This window comes from Bos javanicus, chromosome 12, assembly GCF_032452875.1.
Source record: "Bos javanicus breed banteng chromosome 12, ARS-OSU_banteng_1.0, whole genome shotgun sequence".
NCBI lineage: Eukaryota > Metazoa > Chordata > Mammalia > Artiodactyla > Bovidae > Bos > Bos javanicus.
The window spans coordinates 28,687,260-28,712,330 of NC_083879.1; the positions used below are offsets into that span (position 1 = coordinate 28,687,260).

A 25,071-nucleotide genomic window follows, 5' to 3' on the forward strand; every position below is an offset into this window, starting at 1 on the left:
AGATAGTGTCTAAAAAGATAGTGTTTAAAACAAGAATTACATGAAAATCAAGAAGTGAATGTCAAGTTTAAAGGAGAGAATTCTAAATATTCTCTATTTTGAAGTTACATTTCGCAACTAAAGATACAGAGGACCTAGTATTTTTAAATAATATTTATCATGTCAATTAAAATTAGTATGTAGCTAGTTGCCATAAGTAAAATTCAAAGTATTTTTGTTAGAAAATAAACTTGGAAAAGAATTCTTTGCTAATATTGATGTAAATAGGAGTTAGAAAATCAAGGTAACGAAAAGGAACTAAAAAAGTAACCATTTCCTTTGGTTCAGTCTTTCACGTTGAAGAAAAACAAAAAATGAACTTTAAAAACAGGTTCTACACATGAAGGGCCTGAAATATTACTTAATCTCAATTATATATGCAAATATTTAATTTTATTGATCTTCTGAATCTATTAACAAGTCAAAATTATTAGTCTCATTTTATTTATTCACTAACCACAGTTTTGTTGGTTTTATCTCTGATTTATACATTTTCCTCTGGAAATTAACCTAAATCTCAAACAATTCTGTACTCCAGTTCCACGAAGCCCATTGTTCATTACAATATTATCACCCACTCAAATATTCTCAGAGGGAGATAAAATCACCTTTTAACATACAGTTTGTATGTGTTAAGTCATGTCTGATTCTTTGCAACTAAATGGACTATAGCCACCAGGCTCCCCTGTCCATGGAATTTTCTTTCTCCAGGGGATCTTCTCGACCCAGAGATTGAACACACATAATAGCTACTGATAAATAAACTTTTGCTCAAATAAAAAATGGCTTTTACTATGCACACTGCTGACACCAAGATATAGTAATAACTCTAAGCAACCTCTAAATATTTAAGAAAACTGTGTAACAACAACAAAAATGTCACTATTTTATGACTGCCTTACATTAAACTTAGCTAACAATTAGCTTTTTTTCCTGTTTTTTACCTGCTTTAGAGAAAATACATATTAAATAGCACAACATATTTATAGAACTGTCCAACTTGCATATAACAAATACTGAAAATTAGAGCAGGAATTAAGTAGCCAAGCTCTTGGTGTTTATCAATCACATGCTCTGTCTCAAGAGTTATGATTTTATATATATATATATATATATATATACATACACACACACACCATGCAAATTGATCCAACAAGTTTGAATGGAATGATTCTGAACACTGGTAATTAAAGGCCTAAACAACGTCTGATATGGAATATATAGATTTTTTTTTAAATGACAGAAGAAAGACCAAAAAAATTATAGAATGAAAGTAAGCAGTATGTTTTTAAAAAAGGTTAAAGATACACATGTTCAAATTAAAAATTTATCACCATCCATAAAACTATATACACTATTTACATACACACAAAGAGGTACCTGAATCAACATTTGTAAATGTATGTGGTGCCTCCAAAGGCTTTGCTTCAAATTGGGCTGAAGAGTTAGTTAGTTCTGATTCTTGGTCTTTCTGTATTTTCAGTCCTTGATAAGCTGTTTTATCATTTATAACATAAAGAAACTTTTTTGTTTTCTTTTTCAAAGTGGATATTAAACCTGTGTTCTTCAAAGCTTCTGAAGTGTATTTGGTAGTGGCTGGCAAGCTCTCATTATCCCCTGAACTTGAACATACAGAATCCTCTTTCTGTGAGTAAATAGTTTGTATTTCTGATTCACTTTTAGAGTCTTCTGGTTCTTCTTTCAAGTTTGAATCAGTCACATTATTTGAGAAATCTTCTCTAAATATCTTTTCAGGAGATTCTCTTATCCTGAAGATAGATTTTTTGGTGTCCTGAAGTGGAGAAGAGTCAGTTAGTATTTGCTTTCCCACAGTAGTGGGATCTTCATGAGATTCAAGACACTGCCCTTCATCTGTCTTGTTTACCACTGTTTCCTTATTTAATATCTTCACTGTTTTTGATATGCTTGAAATATGTGGCAAAGAATTTTCTAAAGTAATGAAGTTGGTACACTCTTTCTCTGTGCCTATGAGGTCTTCTTCTGAATTAGTTTGGTCACAAGAGGAAATACGCAGTAGAGACGTTTTCTGCACCTGGGTTCCATTTAGACCCGAGAGTGTGAGCTGAGACCATTCAGAGACTGAAGATGGTAAAACTTCCCTGGAGATTATGTCAGTTCCATTCCCAACGGGCTTTTGCTTTATTACATTTGAATCTAATGGATCACTGTCATTTGGTTCTGTTTCAGATACAAATGAATGTTTACTTTCTGTCATTTCCTTTTTAGCTTCTTCACATTCATCTGTTTTTGTTTCATGGAAAATATTTTTCCTACTCTTGCCAGTTTTTCTTTTTTGTAGCTTTTTTGTTTTATATTTAGAAACACATACTGGCAAACTATCTTCTTCAGAGATACCTGCAACTGTTTCATGTACTTCATGTTCTAGGACATTTGGCATTGACTTTTCAAAATGGTCTTTGCAGCTATTTACTTTACCAAATGAATCCTCTAACATTTTCTCCAATCCTGTTAAAATTTAAAATATAAGTATTACTAACAACATTTTATAACACAACCATATAATTTATATTACCCTCAAACCTTTTTCATAGAAATAGTATAAACTAAATAATGCATAATTTAGCATTTGAAGAGCTACCCTGAATGCTAGCTATGTTTTGGGTAGGGAGACACCAACCTTGCCCTGTTCTTCTGGTCAAGACTGATTCCAGTGTACGAATAGCCTTTTATTCACACTCAATCTCTAATAACCTTTCTTTATCAGGTCTATACAATAAAGTTTACTCAATTTTACTATATAAACACAATTTAATATTAAAATTTATCAGCCTGTAAGTTCCAAATTAATTTTGTGGCCCTACAACCAACAGTAAAATCTGATTTTATACAAACACACACACACAAGATACCCAATCCTACACATTTATACAGTTATACACACATACTAAGAACATGCAGTGATCAAGACCATCCCCAAGAAAAAGAAAAGCAAGAAGGCAAAATGGTTGTCTGAGGAGGCCTTACAAATCTGAGAAAAGAAGAGAAGCTAAAGGCAAATGAGAAAAGGAAAGATAAACCTATTTGAATGCAGAGTTCCAAAGAACAGCAAGAAGAGATAAGAAGGCCTTCCTCAGTGATCAATGCAACAAAATAGAGGAAAACAATAGAATGGGAAAGACTAGAGATCTCTTCAAGAAAATTAGAGATACAGAAGATAATAAGAAGAGGTGGCAACAATACTCAGAAGAACTATACAAAAAAGATCTTAATGACCCAGATAACTACCATGGTATGATCATTCACCTAGAGCCACACATCTTGAAGTGAGAAGTCAAGTGGTTCTAACGAAGCATCACTATGAACATGGCTAGTGGAGGTAATGGAATTATAGCTGAGCTATTTCAAATCCTGAAAGATCATGCTGTTTAATTGCTGCACTCAATATGCAAGCAAATATGGATAACTCAGCACTGGCCACAGGACTGGAATGGACCAGTTTTCATTCCAATCCCAAAGAAAGGCAATGCCAAAGAATGTTCAAACTACTGCAGAATTGCACTCATCTCACACGCTAGCAAAATAATGCTCAAAATTCTCCAAGCCAGGATTCAATAGTTCATGAACTGAGAACTTCCAGATGTTCAAGCTGGATTTAGAAAAGGCAGAGGAACCAGAGAACAAATTGCCAACATCCACTGGATCATCAAAAAAGCAAGACAGTTCCAGAAAAATATCTACTTCTGCTTTATTGACTATGCCAAAGTCTTTGACTATGTGGATCACAACAAACTATGGAAAATTCTGAAAGAGACGGGAATACCAGACCACCTTATTTGCCTCTGAGAAATCTCTATGCAGGTCAAGAAGCAACAGTTAGTAACTGGACATGGAATGACGGATTGGTTCCAAATTGGGAAAGGAGTACATCAAGGCTGTATACTGCCACTCTACTTATTTAACTTATATGCAGAGTACATCATGCAAAATGCCAGACTGAATGAAGCACAAGCTGGAATCAAGACTGCTGAGAAAAATATAAATAACCTCAGATACGCAGATGACTCCATCCTTATGGCAGAAAGATAAGAACTAAAGAGCCTCTTGATGAAAGTGAATGGGGAGAGTGAAAAAGTTGGCTTAAAACTCAACATTCAAAAAACTAAGAACATGGCATCTGGGCCCATCACTTCATGGCAAATAGATGGGGAAACAGTGATAGACTTTATTTTCTTGGGCTCCAAAATCACCGCAGATGGTGACTGTAGCCATGAAATTAAAAGATGCTTGCTCCTTGGAAGAAAAGCTATGACAAAACTAGATAGCATATTAAAAAGCAGAGACGTTACTTGGCTGACAAAAGTCCGTTTAGTCAAAGCTATCATTTTTCCAATAGTCATGTATGGATGTGAGAGTTGGACTATAAAGAAAGCTGAGTGCAGAAGAATTGATGCTTTTGAACTGTGGTGTTGGAGAAGACTCTTGAGAGTCCCTTGGACTGGAAGGAGATCAAACTGGTCAATCGTAAAGAAAATCAGTCCTAAATATTCATTGGAAGGACTGATGCTGAAGCTGAAGCTTCAATACTTTGGCCACCTGATGCGAAGAACTGACTCACTGGAAAAGACGTTGATGCTGGGAAAGATTGAAGGCAGGAAGAGAAGGGGACAGAGGATGAGATGGCTGGATGGCATCACCAACTTGATGGACATGAGTTTGAGTAAGCTCTGGGAGTTGGTGATGGACAGGGAACCCTGTCATGCTGCAGTCCACGGCGTCACGAAGAGTTAGACACAACTGAGCGACTGAACTGAACTAAAGAATATGGAACATTCCAATAACCTGATTGAGTAACTTTTGGTGTATCTGCAACAATGCTTACTTCCTAATTAGAGATAAGGTCTTAACATTTTGTTAGAAAAATTCTAAGTCTTATTGTACATCTCTAAGTTTTGAGTTATGGGTTTTGTTTTGGGGTCACAATAGCATCTTTGAATAGTATTGTCCTAGCATGATGTTTAAACATTTTAATCTAAATGAAGTTAGTTTCTGTTCTCAATACCTTCAGTAATAAAGAAAGGAGAAATAACGTTATTTCTCTTTAAGAAAAGATGAGCAATTATTTCAATGATGTCAGTTAAGAACAGTCATTCAATTAAACAGAAGGGCTTACCATGACTTTCAGCTTTTGTTTGATTTTTGTTGTCACTGTCTGGCCCAGAAGGGATAAACTTATTATTTTTCAGACTTTCATCATGGTTAGAAAAATATGTTTTCAAAATCTGCAAAAGTTATATTTTAAAATCACTAGTATAGAAATTGTCACTATGCACACAGTATATTCAACTTATTCTTAAATAGAGAGACAGTAGATTTTCATAGGAAGTCAAAGAAAATCACATATAGAAACAGGTTTAGAGACTTTCCTAAAGGCTTATAAAATCATAAATTAAAGAATGAAAAATTCAAGATAAATAATTTCTCAAGGCATTCAAAGCAACCACAACAGTTTAATCACTTTGTCATATTTACTTACAGCAGTAGTATCCCTAGGAAACACAGCTGCAGATGATTCCTCATCTTGGACTGTAAAAAAAAAAAGAGTTCAATTTACCTATACTGTATTATACATCATACACTAAAATTAATGTAAAACTTCTGTATTTTTCAGTTAGACCTCAAAAGAAACATGCATTGTTGGGTTAAATAACACATTTAAAGCAAAATGAATTAATCCAAGTATAGTAATTAGAGAGGTCAATCAACACAGTGGATAAGTTATATTCACATTTCCTTAGTACCACTGATAAGCTGGTAAGAAACTATAGTTCAATGATTCTAACTTGAAGATAATACTGTCCACAAAGGCTTAGAGAATCAGATTAAGTTGTGAAATCATGATTTAAAAGCCAAAGCTTATAGATTTTAGTATTTATTTAGACAATACAGTTGAAAGGTATATCATGTTAAATACTTCTTACTTTTCAACATGCTTTAACCTATATTATTTCATATAAGCAAGAAAAGAAGACAGTTAAATGCCCAACTAAAGAGGAATCAAAATGTAATGTAGTTTTGCTAAAGTAAAAAAAAATCCCAGTTTGTATATAAATAAATTTGATGCCTCTAAAATACTATTTGCTTCCCTGGTGGCTTGGATGGCAAAGAATCTGCCTGCAAGGCAGGAGACCTGGGTTCGATTCCTGGGTTGGGAACATGGCAAACCACTCCAGTATTCTTGCCTGGAGAATCCCCATGGACAGAGGAGCCTGGTGGACTACAGTCCATGGTGTTTCAAAGAGTTGGACACAACCGAGTGACTAAACATGGCAAAATACTATTTGATTCACTTGAGATTTATCTCAATCAACACTACATAGAACAAAATTATTCTGAAATAGTAACATACCTAATGAAGATAGATTCTCTAATCTGGTTACTTATTATATTTTCATAAAATGTTTTAACAGAAGCATTACAGGTGATAATTTATCAACACTGTCTTATATAATATACATTCACAGGTATTACCTATGAGCACAGTAGAACTAAGTGTTGGTGGTGTGGCCAAAGAACTTGACCAAGACATATCAGGATCCACCTCAGCTCCTAAACTTTCAGAAATACGTTTCGGTGTCTGACCCTGGAAATAAGGAAAATCGTTTATTTCACAGAAGTGAACAGATGCTTGAGAATTTTTCTTTTCACTTATTTTTTTTCATGTATCACTTATCGAATGCCTATGTGAGTCAGTAGGTACATAACGGTAAGACTCAGAGCAAAATTACGACAGCATTGTCAAATTCTCAATTACTACATAGTACTACACAGTAAAAATAAACTATTTACCTTTATGAGCTTTGGTGTATGAAATAAACTTCCACATACCACTGGGGATAAAACAAGAGACAAAATTACTAAGTTTTATATTTATTAGAATTAAGAGTATATGAAAAATAAAAGGCCTTGTTTTTAATCATACCTGACTTTTCTCTTTGTGGTGTTACATTTGTACATCGCAGAACAACAGGACTAAACGGAAACAAAACAAATCCCTCAATTATTCAAAGAGAATGAAAATAGCAAAAAGAAAAAAATACTAATCTTATTTTAAAAAAGGAATCCCAGTCATATCAATTAGAATTATACTAGTTTGTAATATTCATAGATTACTTTTTTAAAAAGGAACTATCTCATGAAGAATTAAGTAACTACTAAGTTATGTTTAAAATCCCTATTGAAAGTAATGTATAAAGTAATCACAAATTTTAGGTGCTAGGAATCGTATATTTTGAATTTAAAAATTATATAAAGTGAATCTATGACAGCATCAAACTCTCTGCACAGATTCAGAGTATACAAATTATTTTAAACTGGATATTTCAAAGACATTGCTTTTCATCATTTATTTTTGCTACATAAAAATTCCACAGATACACAGAAAAACAGTGAATTAAATGTTATAAGAAAAACAGAGTAAATGTTTCTAATGTAAAAATTATTGTACTCAAGGATTCAATCTAAAAGGAAATTATTTTAAAATAGAAGATCCTCTACCAGGCTCTAAGGCAAAATATTACAATGATGATTAGATTCATCTCTATAAAAAAATATCACATATACGAAAATGTTTAATACAATCACTTCATCATACCTTTCACTAAGAGAGGAATTTGGAGGTGGGCTGATAACATCATTTGCTTGATTGATTTTAGCCTTCACCCTGCAACAACTTTTATGTTTACTGTTGGCAATATCCTTTCCTGAAACATACAATAATGCAGTGAGGATGTATATGTTCTGGATTGTGAATTTTTATTCTGTAGAAGTATTTAAAAACAAGTCTCATCTATACTGGAAGGAGAATATATGCGGAATTCAGTTTGAAGTGAATTCCTTTCCAAAAAGTGATGTCTCAAAGGATGTCTGACTCCGTTCAACATTTATGTATATAAATGCATAGAACACTTTGAATATGGTTCAAGATCAGTGGTTTCCAGGGGTCTAGGGGCAAGGAAGGGTGAATAGGTAGAACAGAGGGGATTTTCAGGGCAGTGAAACTATTCTGCATATACTGTAATGGTGAGTACATGACATTACACATTTGCCAAAGTTCAAAGAACTATACAAAAAAATGAACCCTAATGTAAACACAGGATTTTATTTAACAAAAGGTATCAATACTGGCTCAGCCAAAAGAATAGAAACTGTAAGAAATAAAAAGCAAAAAAAAAAAAGAAAAAAGAACCAGGCAAAACAAAGTTCACATCCTAATATTTTCCAAATAACCTGAGAATCTTATAAATAAGCAAAATGATGGTTAAAATAAACTCATGTGATTTTATGCAAAAGGAAAGACTTATGAGAAGAAGAAATAGCAAACTTCCTCATGGAATTTAATGGATAATTTTTAAAAAATATTTTAGATATTAGAAGTGAACTAAGTAGGTGAAAAATAGCTTAAGTCTTACAAATCAATACTGAATTTAAAGTAAACTTAAAAGCAAAAGGTCTTGAGACTAGTCAACAGAATTATTAATGTACTATAAGCTTAAAAAAGTTAATGCTTCTGTTGTGAGTCCACAGCAGCCTTATTAATTCATTCCTATCCTTCCCTGGTTATAGAAAGACCAATCCCAGCAGATTACAATTAGAAAATAAACCACCAATTCTAGGTATGTCTTTCAAGGTTCAGTTGATTCATTATACGCCATTTTACAGAGGTTTTCCTGACCACACTAAGACAGATGGCTGTTTCCTTTGCTATGCCTACAACACAGCGCTTTGTACATGCTCCTATTATAACATACACCAACCAGTATGTATGTATATTTTCTCCTATACAGGACTGAGGTCCAGAGGTCAAAGGCCATCTTATTCAGTTTGTATCCTTAATGCCAAGCAAGCTACTAGGCACAAAGTAAGCACAGGATGTTTGCTGAATGGATGATTCCCTTTCTCAAATGGATGATTTCCACATTTCATTTGTTTCACATTCCGTAAGGCTCTATCCTAGCCCTCATCATGATCAGTTTTCTCACCAGATGTGATGACATTTTCACTTTTCAAACAGAGTTGATTCCTACAGCTTTCCTACCTGTATTCTTTCTTTAGCTTCAGACTTATATCCTCCAAAAGTTCTTAGGACATCAACACCTTCACATCCCAGTACTATCTAAAATTGCAGTCCAAACCTAACTTTTTTTCAAACCTCTTCCCTCTCAAACCAGCTTTTCCCCCAGAGCTTACAATTTCTACGAACGTCACCACTATGTTCTCAGTCATGCCCTGGACCTATGATTTGATTCTTTCTTATGAATTCTCTATATTGAGGTTACTGCAGGGTCCCCTATTTCTACCTTCCATATCCACTTTCACGACCATTATTCTAACTCGGGCACTTGCCTCCCATCACCTGGAACATTATATATATGTCTGCTAATTGATATCAGTCCTGGGTGTTCATTGGAAGGACTGATGCTAAAGTTGAAACTCCAGTACTTTGGCCACCTTATGTGAAGAGTTGACTCACTGGAAAAGACCCTGATGCTGGGAGGGATTGGGGGCAGGAGGAGAAGGGGACGACAGAGGATGAGATGGCTGGATGGCATCACTGACTCGATGGACATAAGTCTGAGTGAACTCCGGGAGTTGGTGATGGGTAGGGAGGCCTGACGTGCTGCGATTCATGGGGTCGCAAAGAATCGGACACGACTGAGCGCCTGAACTGAACTGAACTGAATTGATCTCCCTGCCTGCAGTCTTGTCTATGAGTCGCCAATTAGTTTAAAATGTACCATCATAACCTCTATTTCCAGAGATTTTAATTTAACAGATTCAGATAAGTGCTTGGAATTGTCTTTTTCAATCAGCACTTCAGGAGAGTCTAATGGTCCAGGCATCACATTTTGAAAAGCACATCTCCAAAGACAGCTGCCAAATCTTTAGGCTTTCTAAACAAGATATTCATTTATTCTACAAATACTTACTGAACACCTACTATGTATGCCATTAGGTATGCAAAAACATGTTAAGAAAATCTTTGCCCGTTACCTATACCCCCTTTCATGTGTATGCTTCCTAATACCATGAGTTTCCTCTTTCATAGCTCTTATAGGACAATTGCTTAAGTAAGATTCCTTCACTAGAAGCTAAATAAGTGAAACAGAGAATACTTCCTAGAAGCTAGGAAGTATACTTCCTAGAGAGATGAGTCAAGATCTGAAAGATGAGTGTCAATTAGCTAGGCAAAAGCTTAAAAAGTAAGTACTAGGCAGTGGTAACAATATGTAAAGAGCCACAGAGCATCAGTTCAGTTCAGTTGCTCAGTCGTGTCCGACAATTTGCGACCCCATGAATTGCAGCACGCCAGGCCTCCCTGTAGTTCCAAAAAAACAAAATTCAGTATCACTGAATGGTAAACTGAGAGTGTCTAAGAAGGAAATTACGGCAAGATGAGGCAAGCATTAATGAGAGAACAAATTATAAAGGACCATGTAGATCGTATTAAAGAGTCTGGATTTTATCATGAGGGCAAAAGGAGGTAATCATAGGTTTGAAGCAGGAAGTAGCATGATTAAATTTACATTTGTTTTCTCTGTTCAACAACTTATCAAATAAATTTAATTTCTTTAGCCCAGCATGCAATGTCTGCCACCGATCTGCCTTTTTTTTTAAGCCTCAAGTTGTTTACTAGTCCTTTTCAAACATATAACACTCCAGTCTGAATTACTTGATATTAACTTCACAAACTACATATTCTTCCTCATGTTCTTCCTATGCCTAGAACATGCCCACTCTACTCCATCTTCAAATTTCTGAATCTCACTTATTCTTCAAGGTTTAATTCAGTTGAATTATTTCCTTAACTGCCCTCAGTACTATTTATGCTTTCTTTCTTAATTCTCATTATACTTTTTGTACTTTTCTTCTGACATGTACCACATTCAACCTTAAACTGTACATAATCTGTATACTGTTAGCTCCTCTTACTAGAGAGTAATACTCCAAAGAAAGAGTATGTTATTTCAATCAAGCAAGTGATAAATATATAATCTTCTTATATGATAAGTTGGAGAAGGCAATGGCAGCCCACTCCAGTACTCTTGCCTGGCAAATCCCATGGACAGAGGAGCCTGGTAGGCTGCAGTCCATGGGTTCGAGAAGAGGCGGACACGACTGAGCGACTTCACTTTCACTTTTCACTTTCATGCATTGGAGGAGGAAATGGCAACCCACTCCAGTGTTCTTGCCTGGAGAATCCCAGGGATGGGGGAGCCTGGTGGTCTGCCATCTCTGGGGTCGCACGGAGTCGGACACCACTGAAGCGACTTAGTAGCAGCAGCAGCAGCATATGATAAGTTGTAAACACCTGGCATACAGGCCAGAGAAAGTGCTACCAAATCAAAAGACATTATAACTATTGTTAAAAAAAAAACAACTCTGTCCTCTGTGACGGCCTGCAAAAATACAGTTTAGTTCAACATCAAAACAAGCCCTAGGTTTTTCTATATAGGAAAGATATAATTTATCAAGTCTCAGTGGGTAGGATATATTAATCAAAGGAAGGACAAAAAGGAACATTTATCAAGGACCTACATTATTTTCTTTAATTTAAACCTAGGTAGTACTTTAATCATTTCCACTTTTCAGGTGAGAAAAGTGGCCAGAGATCAATGTGACCAACCTGATGTAGTTAACAACAGAGTTGGGATTTTTAGTACAGGTTTGTCTGAAGTACTGGGTCATATTTTCCTAGTCAACTACATCACATTACTTACCTGAATCCAATCTGAATTTATGTAATTCCTTTAAAGGAGATTGGTACAGTGGCAGAGTTAGACTTTGCTCTTTGAATATTACAGGAGTTGAAGCCAACTGATGATAAGGTTTCCTTTGTGGTGTTTTAAATGGGTTTGTTTCATTACTGCTGATTTTATATTCTGATTCTTCTAAAGGTTCAGAATTACAGAGTGGAGCTTCTGAAGAAAGTTCTTCAAACCAATTAAGGCTTATTGGTCCTAAATCTGTAAGGAAAATAAAAATCGTGACACAATAAAACCCATGAGCCAGTGAAGATTATGATACAGAAAAGGATGCTTGAGATTTTGACTGTGAATTACATTTGCTGCTGCTGCTGCTGCTAAGTCGCTTCAGTCGTGTCCGACTCTGTGCGATCCCATGGACTGCAGCCTACCAGGCTCTTCCGTCCACGGGATTTTCCAGGCAAGAGTACTGGAGTGGGTTGCCATTGCCTTTTCCGGTGAATTACATTTAAGGCATACTAATTAACACATTATTAACTGGAGGATTTTTGCAGAAGCTAATACCAGTGATTTGTTATACAAGTTAATACTGAAGCTTCCCTGGTCAGTAACGTTTGTGTAACAAAGACATATTAATACTTATTTGGTCAATAATGAGTTCAACAAGTTCATTAGTCTGTTCTTTTATGAATCTGTAGGAAGGTAGAACAGAAACTTTTTACAAGATTACTAGCTATATTAGTTCTTCTAAAGTTTTCTTTTATATTCGCGATTCAGAAATAAAAATCATCCACAATAAGAATGCAACCCACAGATACTACATAAATGGCTGTGACAAATCTACAGGTACACAAGACATATAAACTCACAAATCAAGTGGAATAGATTCTCTGCTAGAGAACAAAATGTCTCTTATGTTCTGTACTTAAAGTAGTGGTTCTCAAAATGTGGCCTGTGGACCACTTAGGGGGAGTTTCCCCAAGACCCTTTCAAGGGATCTGTAAGGTCAAAACTGTTTTCATATTAGACATCATTTGCCTTTTTCCCAATGTTGACATTTATAGCAGTGGTGGGTAAAATTGGAGACAGCTTTGCCTGAATCATGGCAGTGGCCACAAACTGTACTAGGAGTTACTATATTTTTCATCACCATGAACTTGTTACAAAAAATCAAAAAAGCAAGTTTAACTTAAAGTGTCCTTAGTGACAAAATGGAAAGCACACATAAAAGCATTTCTGCATAACTGAAGTACAATAGTTATTCGGAAAAAGCACTCATGTGATGAGTTGTGAGTTGAATTAGCACTTTTCATGGAAAGCCCTTTTTGCTGGAAAGAATGACAAGTTATTTTGAATTGGGTATTTGGTGGACATTTTCTTGAAATGAATTAAGTGAGTCTGTTACTGCAGGGAAAACAACAGTTTGCTGCCAAAGATAAAATGTGAGTTTTCAAAGGAGAATTAGAACTTTGTTCTCTGTGAGCTTGACATCTTCCCAACCTGAAAAGACTTTTCTGATGAGATCAGTGAAGTAACCAATGTGATTTTTTAATAATGTCTAATGGAATGTGTCAATATTTGGGATATTTGTGTAATTCAGAACATCAGTATTTTTCAAATAATCAAACCATGGATGATGTCACAACATGGGTAAAAGATTTATTCAGGAGCAAGAAAGACTAATTGAATTTAATGTAAAAAGAGTATAAAAAATTCATTACATGGTTTCCCACATTGCAACTTTTAAGAAACTCCCACTTAAGTTTGGTATAATACCAAAGAAAACTACCCACAATAAAGTGAAAACAGTTAATTAAAAACACTCCGTTTTCTAACTACATTTTCTGTGTAAGGTATGGTTTTCTTCATATACCTCTATCAAAACATATTGTAAAGAATTAAATGCAATTCTTTGAGAATGAGCATGAGAATCCAGCTATCTTCTATTGAGCTGATAGTAAAGAGAACTGCAAAATTTTAAAGTAATGTCACTCTTCACATTTTTCTTGGAAAAGTTATTTTTCATAAACATATTATTCATGTTAATATGCAATGAGTTTATTTTTGTTATTAACTTAATGTTCTTAAAAGTTCTTAGTTTTAATTTCTAATATGGTAACCTAGACAAAAGCTCTCAGTCCGCAATCATTTTAAGAGTGTAAGGCGAACTGAGACCAAAAAGTTGGGACAACTTCTGCTATTATGTTACTAATGCTTCTGACTTGCTAGAAAGTCTCTGCTTTAAAAACAGTTCTACTCATCAAGGGGCCAGTTTCCTCTTTATCCACCACAGGTTCTACACCGATCATTTGGTTAACTGTAAATGATTACTTTTCTGATTTATGACTTCATAAAGCACAGTTTATGGTGTAAACAAAAACGTGAAGCACTGGGTTCTTTTCAACAAGCATGCATAATTACATTTTTCTGAAAACATTTTTCTCAAACGATCAATTCGTATAAAAAATCTGTTAATACCTGCTTTGTTGCATCGCGCCTTAAAAATGTCAAAAAAAGTTGGCCTCTCTTTGCATCCAATCGGCATTTTTATCTACACTATTGCTTCAGAGTTTGGTGAGTCTGCAAAAGAGAACACCAAAATACACTTCACACAGATGCAGTCCTTGCTAAATGAGTCTGAGGTAAAACCGGAAGCGGTAAACCTGCCTGAAGCTACATTGTTTATTTTAAAACAAGAATGGAACTCACCGCGGGGAATTAAGTATTCTGTATTTGTGCAGTCCAATAGAGCAGCCATTAGCCACATGACTCATCTCAACTGTGGCAAGTCTGCTCAAGAACAGAATTTTTAATTATTATTTAATCTTCATTAACTAGTCACGTGTGGCCAGTGGCTGCGCAGTTAGCAGAGGGCTATTAGATAAACACCGGGTAACAATTCCCAATCAGTAAATTTTCGTTAACACAGCAACTACCTGGGGACTAAGCGATGAGGCAGATACAATGTGCCACAGACTATGAAACATTATCCAAAACAGCAATGTTCCGGTAAAGTAACTCCATCGTGATTCCAATGAAGGAAATTTCAGCCTGGGACATGTGGGCCGAGCGGAGCCCGAAGCTGGGCCACGGACTTCCCGGGACGGGGCGGGGGGGCTGGAGCCTCCGGCCGAGGAGCTGGTCCCTTCTCCCTGTCGGTGCGGGGCTGGCAAGGACCAGCGAGGGCAGGAGGCTCGGTTCCCACCCGAACACCGGAGGCGCTCCCCGCCGCCTGAGACCGCGGAAGGCTGCCCATTTCCACCCCTGCCAACACTAACCGCCTTCAGAGGTGAAGCTGGTTTATTTTTTTTGGCCAGAGGAGTCTGACAAAACGCGCCGGCACTCAGATAAGAAACCGGATCCCTCACGCTCCTTCGCGGAGACCCACCGCCCGAGACAGCAAACTTCAGCAGCCGCACCTCCGCCCACCGGGTTTCAGATTCTCGCGCCAAAAGCCTGCTCTCGGGATATGTCACGCGATGACGCCATGACGCAGCACGCAGCGTATACGCCCACCGGAATCAGAGTCTGGCTGCGCCGTAAGTGCTGCCGCTTGTGGCGAGGGCTAAACCTTGTGTCATTCCGGAGTCGCTAAAGAAAGAGTCGGGATACTCGTTCTCTTCTTCCGAGCCTTCAGAGTACCAAGCCGCGCTGTTTGGAGGGACCACGCCCCATGTATACGCCCTGCCTTCCCCTCCTCCGCTCCGTCTCTCGTTTGGATGGCCGCCCCCAGCCCCGACGCGGCCTGCGGTCTGTGAAAAGTCTTTGTTCTCTACTAAGAGGGCGTCGCCCAAAGTGGGCAGACGTTAGAAAACCCCACAGTGGTCAGTCGGCGCGGGTAACTTCTTCCCCAACGGAGAGCTCCCTATAGAGTGGAAGGGGCTGAGATTTGAAGCCGGAGTACATTGGTTATAGACTGCGTGTTGCTGTTGGGCAGCAGAATTTCAAAAACCTCTCAGACTCTCCCGGCTTAAAGCCTATCTCAAGTCTCTTGTAGTTTTGGATAATACTTCCTCCTGCAGGCTTCCGTAGTATCCTTGACGTATCCTTGACGCTCCTAGGGTACTAAGCACCTGTTTTGTGCCTGACTTGCTCTTGAAACTGCCCTGGAAGACAGCAGTCTCACTCACAGAGTATGGGCTGTGGCTAGCACAAGGCTTAATTCAGGTGTTTATCGTAGGACCTAGAAAGCTTTCAACTGGATTCTGAAGGTGATAGTGGCTCATAGGGCTTGCTACTATACAAAAGCTCCTGACCAATGAACAGTGAAAGCAACTTTGGATTCGAAAAAGGGTGCCATTTACTTGGTACCTGAGGTGTCATTTTAGTTTGATCATAATCCTTGGCTGTAGACACCTTTCCAATACACATAGATACAAAAGCATGTGATCATCTAGGTCTAAATAGCACAGATACCCAGGCCTGTGATCTTTAGCCAATAACAGCTACCTCTTAATGAGCATCTGTGAGTTATTCTTTATGCTTTATAAGTAATATCACATTTAACCTTATGATAATCTTATAAATTTTTTAGTATTGTCAGATGGGGAAACTGAAACATCCAGTTGATTTATAAATAATATCACATTTAACCTTATGATAATCTTATAAATTTTTTAGTATTGTCAGATGGGAAAACTGAATCATCCAGTTGAGTAAGTTGTCTAGTAAACAAGGCCCAGGTGGACAGAGGGGTCCATGGGGTTGCAAAGAGTGGAACACTACTGAAGCGATTTAGCATGCAGCATGCAAGTTTCTGTTCAAGTCTTTTACTTAAGATACTTAACTATCCTGTGATTAAGTCTGCATTTAACCTCTAAGAACAGTTTGCTTCTGAAATTTCCCCTTTTGGGGAGAATTCTCACTAGAGTGGACTAATGAGACCGGTTGGCATGTTATACAACCCTCTGAAATATATTTTTTCGCTAAGTACACTGTCCCCCCAACCCCCATAACTATGCTTCTTGCTGCTGCAGAACCAGGTTTTTTACATTTATGTGTCCTGCCATAATTCTGTCTTCTTTATGCTCACTCTAATAGTGCAGCAGCTCAAATTTTGCTGCTTGTATTCAATCTTTTTTATTTTTAAAACACAGTCTCTGAAATTGTAAGTCAGTATAAGAATAAATTGGAGCTTCCCAGGTAGCTCAAATGGTAAAGAATCTGCCTGCAATGCAGGAGACCTGGGTTTGATCCATGGGTTGGGAAGAAGGGCATGGCAACCCACTCCAGTATTCTTGCCTGTAGAATCCCATAGACAGAGGGGCCTGGTGGGTTGCAGTTCATAGGATCACCAAGAGTCGGATGACTGAAGCGACTATGCATGCATAGGAATAAATTAGAATTTGCTAATTAAGGCATGTGTGTGAATAAGAAGTTAAATGAAAAACAGCTTTGAAAAAAAAAGATTCAAGAGCAGTGAATTGAAGAGAAACAGAGATCCCAATTAGGGATCAGGTGGCAATTAGGCCTCTCTAGGTAGTGATATCGCCTTCCCTCCTCCAATTTGGGTAATAGGCAGCAGCACTCGTCAGAATCTGAAATAAATGGAGAAGCTCCGGAAGAACGTGAACCAACGTGACCCGGAGAAAAAGGGGGCGGATGAAGGTGGAACACAAAACAAGGCCTGAAACAAACTGCCTCGGGATATTGCGCTGCGCCTGGGCGCCAGGTGGTAGGATGGAGCGCATCTTCTGTGTTCCCTACAGCTTGTACCCGGGCTATGGGAACATGCTACGTTTGGGCCAGTCTGGACTCTCTGAGCCCAGACAACCGCACTGGAGGCAAACCAATGTTCCCCCCACTTTCCTGGCCAGGCCCAGGCTGCTGATGCCCTCCAATGCCTCCGACTGCTGCGTGGACCCTTACAAGAGAGCCCAGCTCATGGCCGTTTTCTCCCATATGAACCCTGGCCTGAGCCTGCGGCTGCGCAAGGCCAACACCAAGGATGTGGGCGTGCAGGTGAGCCTCCGGGTGGGCAAGTCCGTGCAGTGCTCTCTGGGGCCTCGCACCCTGGACAGCCTCTCCCCCTGGGCCAGCGCAGGCCACAGGGCACCCGCATCTGCATGGGGCGTCTCTTCGTCGGTGCCCGGCCACTGGGGTGAGGTGCGACTGCGGGAGGAGCTCTCGGGTCCTCCCGAGGCTGGCCAGCCGCCCCCACCACTACCACCACCATCACCACCACCAAGGTCGGAAGAGGATCCCCCCGAGGAACTTCAGCCACGTGAGGAGCTGGTGGAGGAAGACTCCTCGAGTCCTCGGCAGAGGAAGAGCAAGCCGGCCCCGGTAGACTCTAGCCAGCCGCTTGGGAGGCCCAACTTCCAGGTGAGCTTTCTCTCCCCTAGCCTTAGCCTTCTTTTTTTCCCCTGCCATTTCTGGCTCCATGAGAGCAGAATCTTATTGCGCTTCCTCCCTTTATTTGATAAAGGAGAGAGGAAGTTCTGAAAACATGTATTTTACATGTCCTGTGTGGGTTTTTAAAATTTATTGATTCGACTGCTTTGGGTCTGACTGGCGGCACGCGGGATCGTTCCTTGCAGCGCGCCTGCTTTGCTCTAGTTGCGACTCTTGCTCTAGAGCCCCTGGCTCAGTAGTTTCGAATGTGGGATTCTTAGTTTCCAACTAGGGGTCCAACCCACCTCCCCGTATTGGAAAGCAAATTCTTAACCACTGGACCACTAGGGAAGTCCCTGTGTTTTTGCTTTGTTTCTTTAGCTTTTTGGTAAAATAAGAAGCCAACTTTAAGCCTGTGAAACCCCCAAAGTTTGGGAACCATAGCTGTTGCAAATGAGGCAAAAGAGGGGTTTTGGGTTTGTGATCAGATCTTCATTTTGTGCAGCTGGTGCTCATGGCCTTGGGGAAAACAGATTGGAAAAGCCTGAGAGAAGCTAGAAGGGTCCCAGAGTAATCAGTCCTTGACAGCTGAGTTCATGTACTGACCTTGAGAATAGCTATGAGTGAGGTTAAGGAAGCTTCCTGTTTTTTACTTATACAAAACCACAAGGATAGCAGGATCTGGCTTTTTATCCTCCTCCTTCCTTCACCCCTCAGGGCTTCTGTTGTGTGGCTTAGTTGGTAAAGAATCCGCCCGCAATGCGGGAGACCTGGGTTTGATCCCTGGGTTGGGAACATCCCTTGTAAAAGGGAAAGGCTACCCACTCCAGTATTCTGGCCTGGAGAATTCCATGGACTGTATACAGCCTATGGGATCACAAAGAGTTGGACACGACTGAATGACTTCTCACTTTCACTTTTGACCCCTCAAGATAGTAAAGGATTTTTCCTCCTTATTTGCAGTTTTTAGAACCCAAATATGGCTATTTTCACTGTAAAGATTGTAAGACCAGATGGGAGAGTGCTTATGTGTGGTGCATCTCTGGAACTAATAAGGTAAGTGAAAGTGAGTGGGAAGTGGGAGAATGGGGTGGGCATGGATGTTAAACGGAGGAAGACTGTGTGTCTTAATGGAATGTGACCATAACGCAGCCTAGTGCCAAGGACATAGTAGGTGCTAAGCAAAGGCTTGGACTGAACGAAATTGGGCTGTCCACAAGAGCTTGAGCTCCTGAACCACATCCTGGTGTTAAATTTGGTTTGGTAGTTGCATTGGACAAAATGTTACCTTATTTAGATGAACTCTTGACCTTGTATACATTGGGATTTGTTATAATTTTTTTCTAAATTGGGGTATATTAATAGTTGCCTTACAGTGTTGTTAGCGTCTGCTGTACAACCAAGTTAATTAGATGTGTGTATACATATATCCTCTCCCTCTTGGACCTCCCTCCTATCCCACCCCCAATCCGGCCTATCTAGGTCACTACAGAGCACTGAACTGAGTTCCTTGTGCTATACAACAGATTCCCCCTACCTGTATAATCAGTTTTTAGTTGGTGTATTGTAACAGATTTGGGCTTTAGCTCTAGAAAACTTCCTCTGTCTGTCCACAAGGTGGGGCAGTGAGAGAAATAATTTATTGTGAAGGTTAACATTGAGAGACTGACTCATTTAGGCTCCATGCCTTAATTTGAATCAGTTGTCAACATATTAAGTTTGGGAAAGATTTCACATTCTGCATTTTTAGATTTTCCTGAACAGTCAGACTTCTGTGTGAGGAGCAGTAGACGGGGACTGAACAGCTTCTGTCTCCCTTCACTCCGCACTTGCCCTTCATTTTGCAACAGCCTACACCTAGTCTCTCTGATTAACCTCTATAAGCATTTAAGTTTGAGGCCCTTATGCTGTTGCATTTTAGATAACTGCTTTTCTGACTTAAGGAGTATAGAGGAAGAGAGCAAGGAGGTATGCAAGATGTGAATGAAAAGTTTTTTTTTTTCCTTTTGCACTAGCCATTTACTAGATCCTGGAGGTAAAATAGATATTTTAACTAAACTAAAATTACTTTCCTTTTCTTGCTATAATAAAAACAGTGGGTTTAATTCAAACACTCATGATTTTAGAATACAAAAAAACAAGACATAGAACTCATCCTGAAGAAATTGATTCTGATAAGAATGATGCAGACAAGATGAGATTGGTGATCTGTGCATTGGCACTGGTGGCATGGAAGTAGTACAAAAATAATACAGGAGGGGGATGATTAATTCTATCAGAGGGAAGGCATCTTGTTGTCAAAGTATGATTTTAAAGGTTTATAAATTGAAGTGAGAATGCGCAAAGCCTAGAAACATGTGGATTGGTGTGTAACTGTAATTAATTTGAATTTCAAATGGAGAAATACTGAAAAAATTAGAAACGGACAAATAGACCAGGACAAAAGAAGGTCAAGTGTGTTGTCTGCACAATGAATAAAATTCAAATAGCTGCTTCTTACTGAAGAATTTTACTGTAGTACTTTATGTACATTATTGGGTAGTTGTCAAAACTATAGAAAAAGAAAGTGGCATTGTCTCGATTTTACAGGTAAAGAAAATGAGATTCAAAAAATAAGAAAAAGTGACTGATAGCACCACAAGAGCTTAAGACTTCAGCATAGAGATTGGGCAAAAGCAAGCTACAGGGTGCAGGAATGGATTACTTAAGAACTGGGAGCCTAGGGTACACATAAACCCTGTGTAAAAGACAAATTTCTCTTTAGGTTTATTTCAAACAACTCTGTTGCAAATGCCAAAAGAGTTTTAACCCTTATCGAGTGGAAGCAATCCAGTGCCAGGTAAGCAAACTGTGTATTTCCATTGTGTCCATAATGTTTTCATTATTAAACATGAAGCTTCTGTGGCAAAATATTAGGATTTGCTAGATGTGGATATTTGTGTAGGAGTGTTCGGTTTGCTGTATGCCGGGGACCAGCCCCGGCTGATCCAGGGTATTCGAAGGAGAGACGGCATAGGCGAAGATCAGGAAACAATTGCTTAATTAAACGTTAATTAAGGATATAAAGAGTAATAGAATGAGGATAGCTCAGTGAGGAAATTTCAGTGAAGAAAAGAGGCTGAAATAAGGATAGCTCAGTGAGGAAATTCAGTGGAGAAAAGAGGCTGAATAATTCAGCCAGAAGGTAAGAGAAAGAATGACATGGTGAGACCAAGTTTCGGTGAACAAGGCCCGCACTTTATTTTCCAAAGTAGTTTTTATACCTTAAGTTATGAATAGAGGATAATGGGGGAAGGGGTAGAGTCATGCAGCAAGCCAGGCTTTCTTCCTGCAAACTTATCATATGCAAAAGCTTAGGTGATTTGCATCATCTTCTGGCCCGGTAACATTTTAAGACCCTTTCTTCAGAAAACTTATTTTTCTCTAAAGGTGATTGGTCAGGAGCCACCCTCCAAAAGCATTAGATAAAGTTGCATTCCTACAGAGCAAAGGTGTGGTGGGCTATAACAAGAAAAAGAATTAACTCAAGGGTCCCAGGTTACAAACATTAAAGCTACTACTTACACCAATTATATTAATCAATACACTGCCAGGGACACAGCAGGTAAAGGATATGGAAACTTAGCAGCAAACATTGGCCCAACAAGTGAAAATCCCTTCACCAATACAATTTCTAATCAATCTTTTAACTACTCAAAAGAATCTATGTTTAGACAGTTTAGAACATCTCCTGCCTCTCACAGTTGGGAGGCTCTGAACAATCACATGTGGCCGGAAAAACCTATTCAGGCAGGCTAGAGGATTTCCAAAGGAGTTTGTAGGTTAAACACTGTCACACCCAGGAATTATTAACTGGAACTGTAAGCTAACTTTTTTCAGAGAGAGGTAGTGGGGGACAGCCCCCCGTAAAGTCAGAGGTGTAGGTGGAAGCACAAAGCAGAAAGTAGGCAGACTCTGGTTTTGGGGGTAGATGCTCGAGAATTTCCAGGGAGACTCCTGAGGCTTGATCCCGCCTTTGCGTATGCCAAGCCTCCTTCCTCATGACCTTTGCCAGGGACGGAGCTCGCTCCCCGCAGCTGTATGCTTGAATTTTTGTAATATTTTAGAAAATAAAGCATAAATTCTACTCTTTGGGGGGGAAGGAGGAGATTTAAGTTGCCTAATGTGGTTTTTTACATATGTGGTATGTGTGTTTTTCCTCAAACATCTTGTGAATAGTTCGCATGTAACTTAATAGGTAACTTTTACTAAGCTCTTGGTAGTGGTGGTCATATCTGACTCTTTGCAACCCCATGGACTGTAGCCCACCAGGCTCCTCTGTCCATGGGATTTACCAGGCAAGAATACTGGAGTGGGTTGCCGTTTTCTCCTCCATATTAAGCTATGTGCCAAACTTGGAGCCAAGTGCTTTTCATTATCTCCTATAACCTGACCTTTGAAGTAGGTGTTATTCCCATGATACAGAACAAAAAGCTAAAGTTCAGTAAGAAAGTAAGTTGCCCAAAGTTAGACAAATACTAAATATTAGAGCTGTAATCAGATTCCATGGTGTCTCCAAAGTCTAGGGTGTCACAGAATTCGATGAGCTCTTAAACAGCTTGCAGGAGATAACTCTTTAAGCTTTTCAGAAAAGTGTGACATCGTTGATTTTCATAGTAAGAATTTTTACCTAAATCTTTCACTTAAAAATATTTTTATACTACTTAGTAATTTTAAAAATTAGTCTAATATTTTTAAACTATTGTCTTTGGTTTTTCTAGTCTGACGTTCTCAGTCAATTTACTATAATTACTTTGGATTTAAATATATCTTCTTACTATTATAGACTTCCCTGGTGGCTCAGATGGTAAAGTGTTTGCCTACAATGGGGAAGACCCAGGTTCAATCCCTGGGTTGGGAATATCCCTTGGAGAAGGAAATGGCAACCCACTCCAGTATTCTTGCCTGGAAAATCCCATGGATGGAAGAGCCTGGTAGACTACAGTCCATGGGGTCGCAAAGAGTCGGACATGACTAAGCAACTTCACTTTCTTTCTTACTATTATACTTCTTTTACTTACTGTGTTCACTTGAGTGTTTTTTTTTTTTTTTAATCACTCTCCCTTATCTTGGCAGTTATTCATTCTTTAGTGTTCTTCAAGGTTCATATTACAGCATGCTTAAGCAATTTATGTAGATGTTGATCTTACCATTCCTTGACAACGCAGTGACCTTAGAACACAAAGTCGCTCAGTCATGTCCAACTCTGCGATCCCGTAGACTGTAGCCTACCAGGCTCCTCAGTCCATGGAATTTTCCAGGCAAGAGTACTGGAGTGGGTTGCCATTTCCTTCTCCAGGGGATCTTCCCAACCCAGGGATCGAACCCGGGTCTCCTGCACTGCAGGCAGATGCTTTACTGTCTGAGCCACCAGGGAAGCCCAATCCCTTATCACTTCATCCTAACTTCTTTGCTGTTATTGTTGTATATTATTTTTAAACTTCAAAAGACATTAATTTTGTAGTCTAGTTAGTTTTAACTGCATATTTACTGTTTCTGCTGCTTTTAGATCCTTTTTGTATCTGGGACCACTTTCTTTTTACCTGAATACCTAATTTTAATATTCCCTATAATGCACGTCTGAAGGTGACACCTTTTGTTTTGTCTGGATAGCTTTTTTTAAAGGTTATTTTTGCTGAGTGTAAAGTTTTTAGGTTGGTGGTAGTTTCTTTCTGCCCCTTAAGGATCTGACGTTCATTGTTTCTGTCAAGTGGCCGTTGGTCTCATGCAGCTCCTTTGAAGTAATAGCTCATTTTTTTCACCTTAAGTCTGTTTGCTTTTAAGATATTTCTCTCTGCTTTAATTTTTAGAAGTTTTATAATTCTATGCCTAATTGTGGTTTCTTTGTATTTACCTGCTTACAATTTCGCAATTCTGTAACTTGGAGACTTCTATCATGTTTGGAAAATTATCCGTCATTGTAATTTAAAATATCACTTCTACCTCCATTCTCTTTTCTTCTAATTATTGATATTAGAACTGTCACCGTATCCCTTAAATCTTTTATGCTTTTTTCTGTGTTTACTATGCTTTTGTCTCTCCTTGCTGCAGTTTGGATATCATCTACTAAACCATCTTTCGTTTCTCTCGTTTTCCCTTCTGCTTTTCCAGTGCAACTACCTATTTAGTTATAGATTCCCCTTACTTCATTTTCCAGTACTAGAATTTTTATGTCTTTATAAGTGTCCATTTCTCAGCTGGAAATACCAGCCTAATTTCTTTGAGCATATTAAGCATCATTTTCTTAAAATCTGTACCAGAAAACCCCCATTAGCTTAATCACAGAAGATTGTAAGGAATCCACAGAAGGAATGTAAACCTCTTCACATTCCTTGGTTTTCAAGGAATTGTTGTTCTGTCTCCTTAGATACTTGGTTACTTTTGAGTGCTATATATTGTATGTGAAAAATTATAGTGATAATTTGAGGCCAGAATAGTATCTTTTCACAGAAGACTTGTTTGCTTATGTTAGGCAGATGAAGATACTAGCAATTTCTGAATACTATTTGCCAGTTATAATTGAGCTGTTTTGAAGTTAGGCTTCAGCATCTGTGAAGGCTGATGAATTTTTGTTTCATTCTTACTCTAGGGTGTAGCCTTTCAGGGTCCCAGCACAAAACCTGAATTGTTAACTGGTGCTCTCCCATTTTGACATATTTAAGATTCCTCAGCCTCATCAGCTTGTGAAGCTCATTTTCAGCTTCCTGTTGTCTTAAAAATTTACCTGTTACAGAATTGCCTTTGAAGAGAAACTAGTCCCAAATATCAGGCTCATCTCTGTTTCTCGGTTTCCTTCTCTGGGATACTTTGGTAATTCTCCAGTGCCTTCAAGTAGTTCTTGTTTTTAATTAGTATCTTTGCTCAGCTTGTCTAGTTGTCCTAAGAAGACTTAGTCAGAACTACCTAACCTACCATT

The 25,071-nt window shown here is 38.5% G+C and overlaps 2 protein-coding genes across 13 annotated transcripts in view; one reads left to right on the forward strand and one right to left on the reverse strand.

Annotated features, from left to right (window-relative positions):
• BRCA2 (BRCA2 DNA repair associated) overlaps nt 1–15,151 on the reverse strand; it is a 52,459-nt gene extending 37,308 nt beyond the window's left edge. Inside the window, exons 1-10 of the mRNA XM_061434813.1 lie at nt 15,062–15,151; nt 14,262–14,363; nt 11,799–12,044; nt 7,673–7,781; nt 7,001–7,050; nt 6,868–6,908; nt 6,550–6,661; nt 5,555–5,604; nt 5,192–5,300; nt 1,420–2,526 (exon numbers count right to left, since the gene is read on the reverse strand). Of these exons, the coding sequence (XP_061290797.1) occupies nt 1,420–2,526; nt 5,192–5,300; nt 5,555–5,604; nt 6,550–6,661; nt 6,868–6,908; nt 7,001–7,050; nt 7,673–7,781; nt 11,799–12,044; nt 14,262–14,328 (1,891 nt within the window). The 5' untranslated portion in view covers nt 14,329–14,363; nt 15,062–15,151. The remainder of the gene's footprint in view (nt 1–1,419; nt 2,527–5,191; nt 5,301–5,554; nt 5,605–6,549; nt 6,662–6,867; nt 6,909–7,000; nt 7,051–7,672; nt 7,782–11,798; nt 12,045–14,261; nt 14,364–15,061) is intronic.
• A 123-nt stretch (nt 15,152–15,274) lies between these two features.
• The window catches only part of ZAR1L (zygote arrest 1 like), a 109,989-nt gene continuing 100,192 nt past the window's right edge, over nt 15,275–25,071 (forward strand). For 10 of the 12 annotated variants that reach the window (XR_009739971.1, XR_009739965.1, XR_009739963.1 and 7 more), the window contains exons 1-3: nt 15,275–18,107; nt 19,080–19,172; nt 20,881–20,955. Coding sequence is in view for 3 of the 12 variants with exons in the window: in XM_061434820.1 (XP_061290804.1) it covers nt 17,385–18,107; nt 19,080–19,172; nt 20,881–20,955 (891 nt within the window). In the remaining 9 variants the exon portion in view is untranslated. The remainder of the gene's footprint in view (nt 18,108–19,079; nt 19,173–20,880; nt 20,956–25,071) is intronic. The other 2 variants (XM_061434818.1, XM_061434819.1) reach the window with 2 other exon arrangements.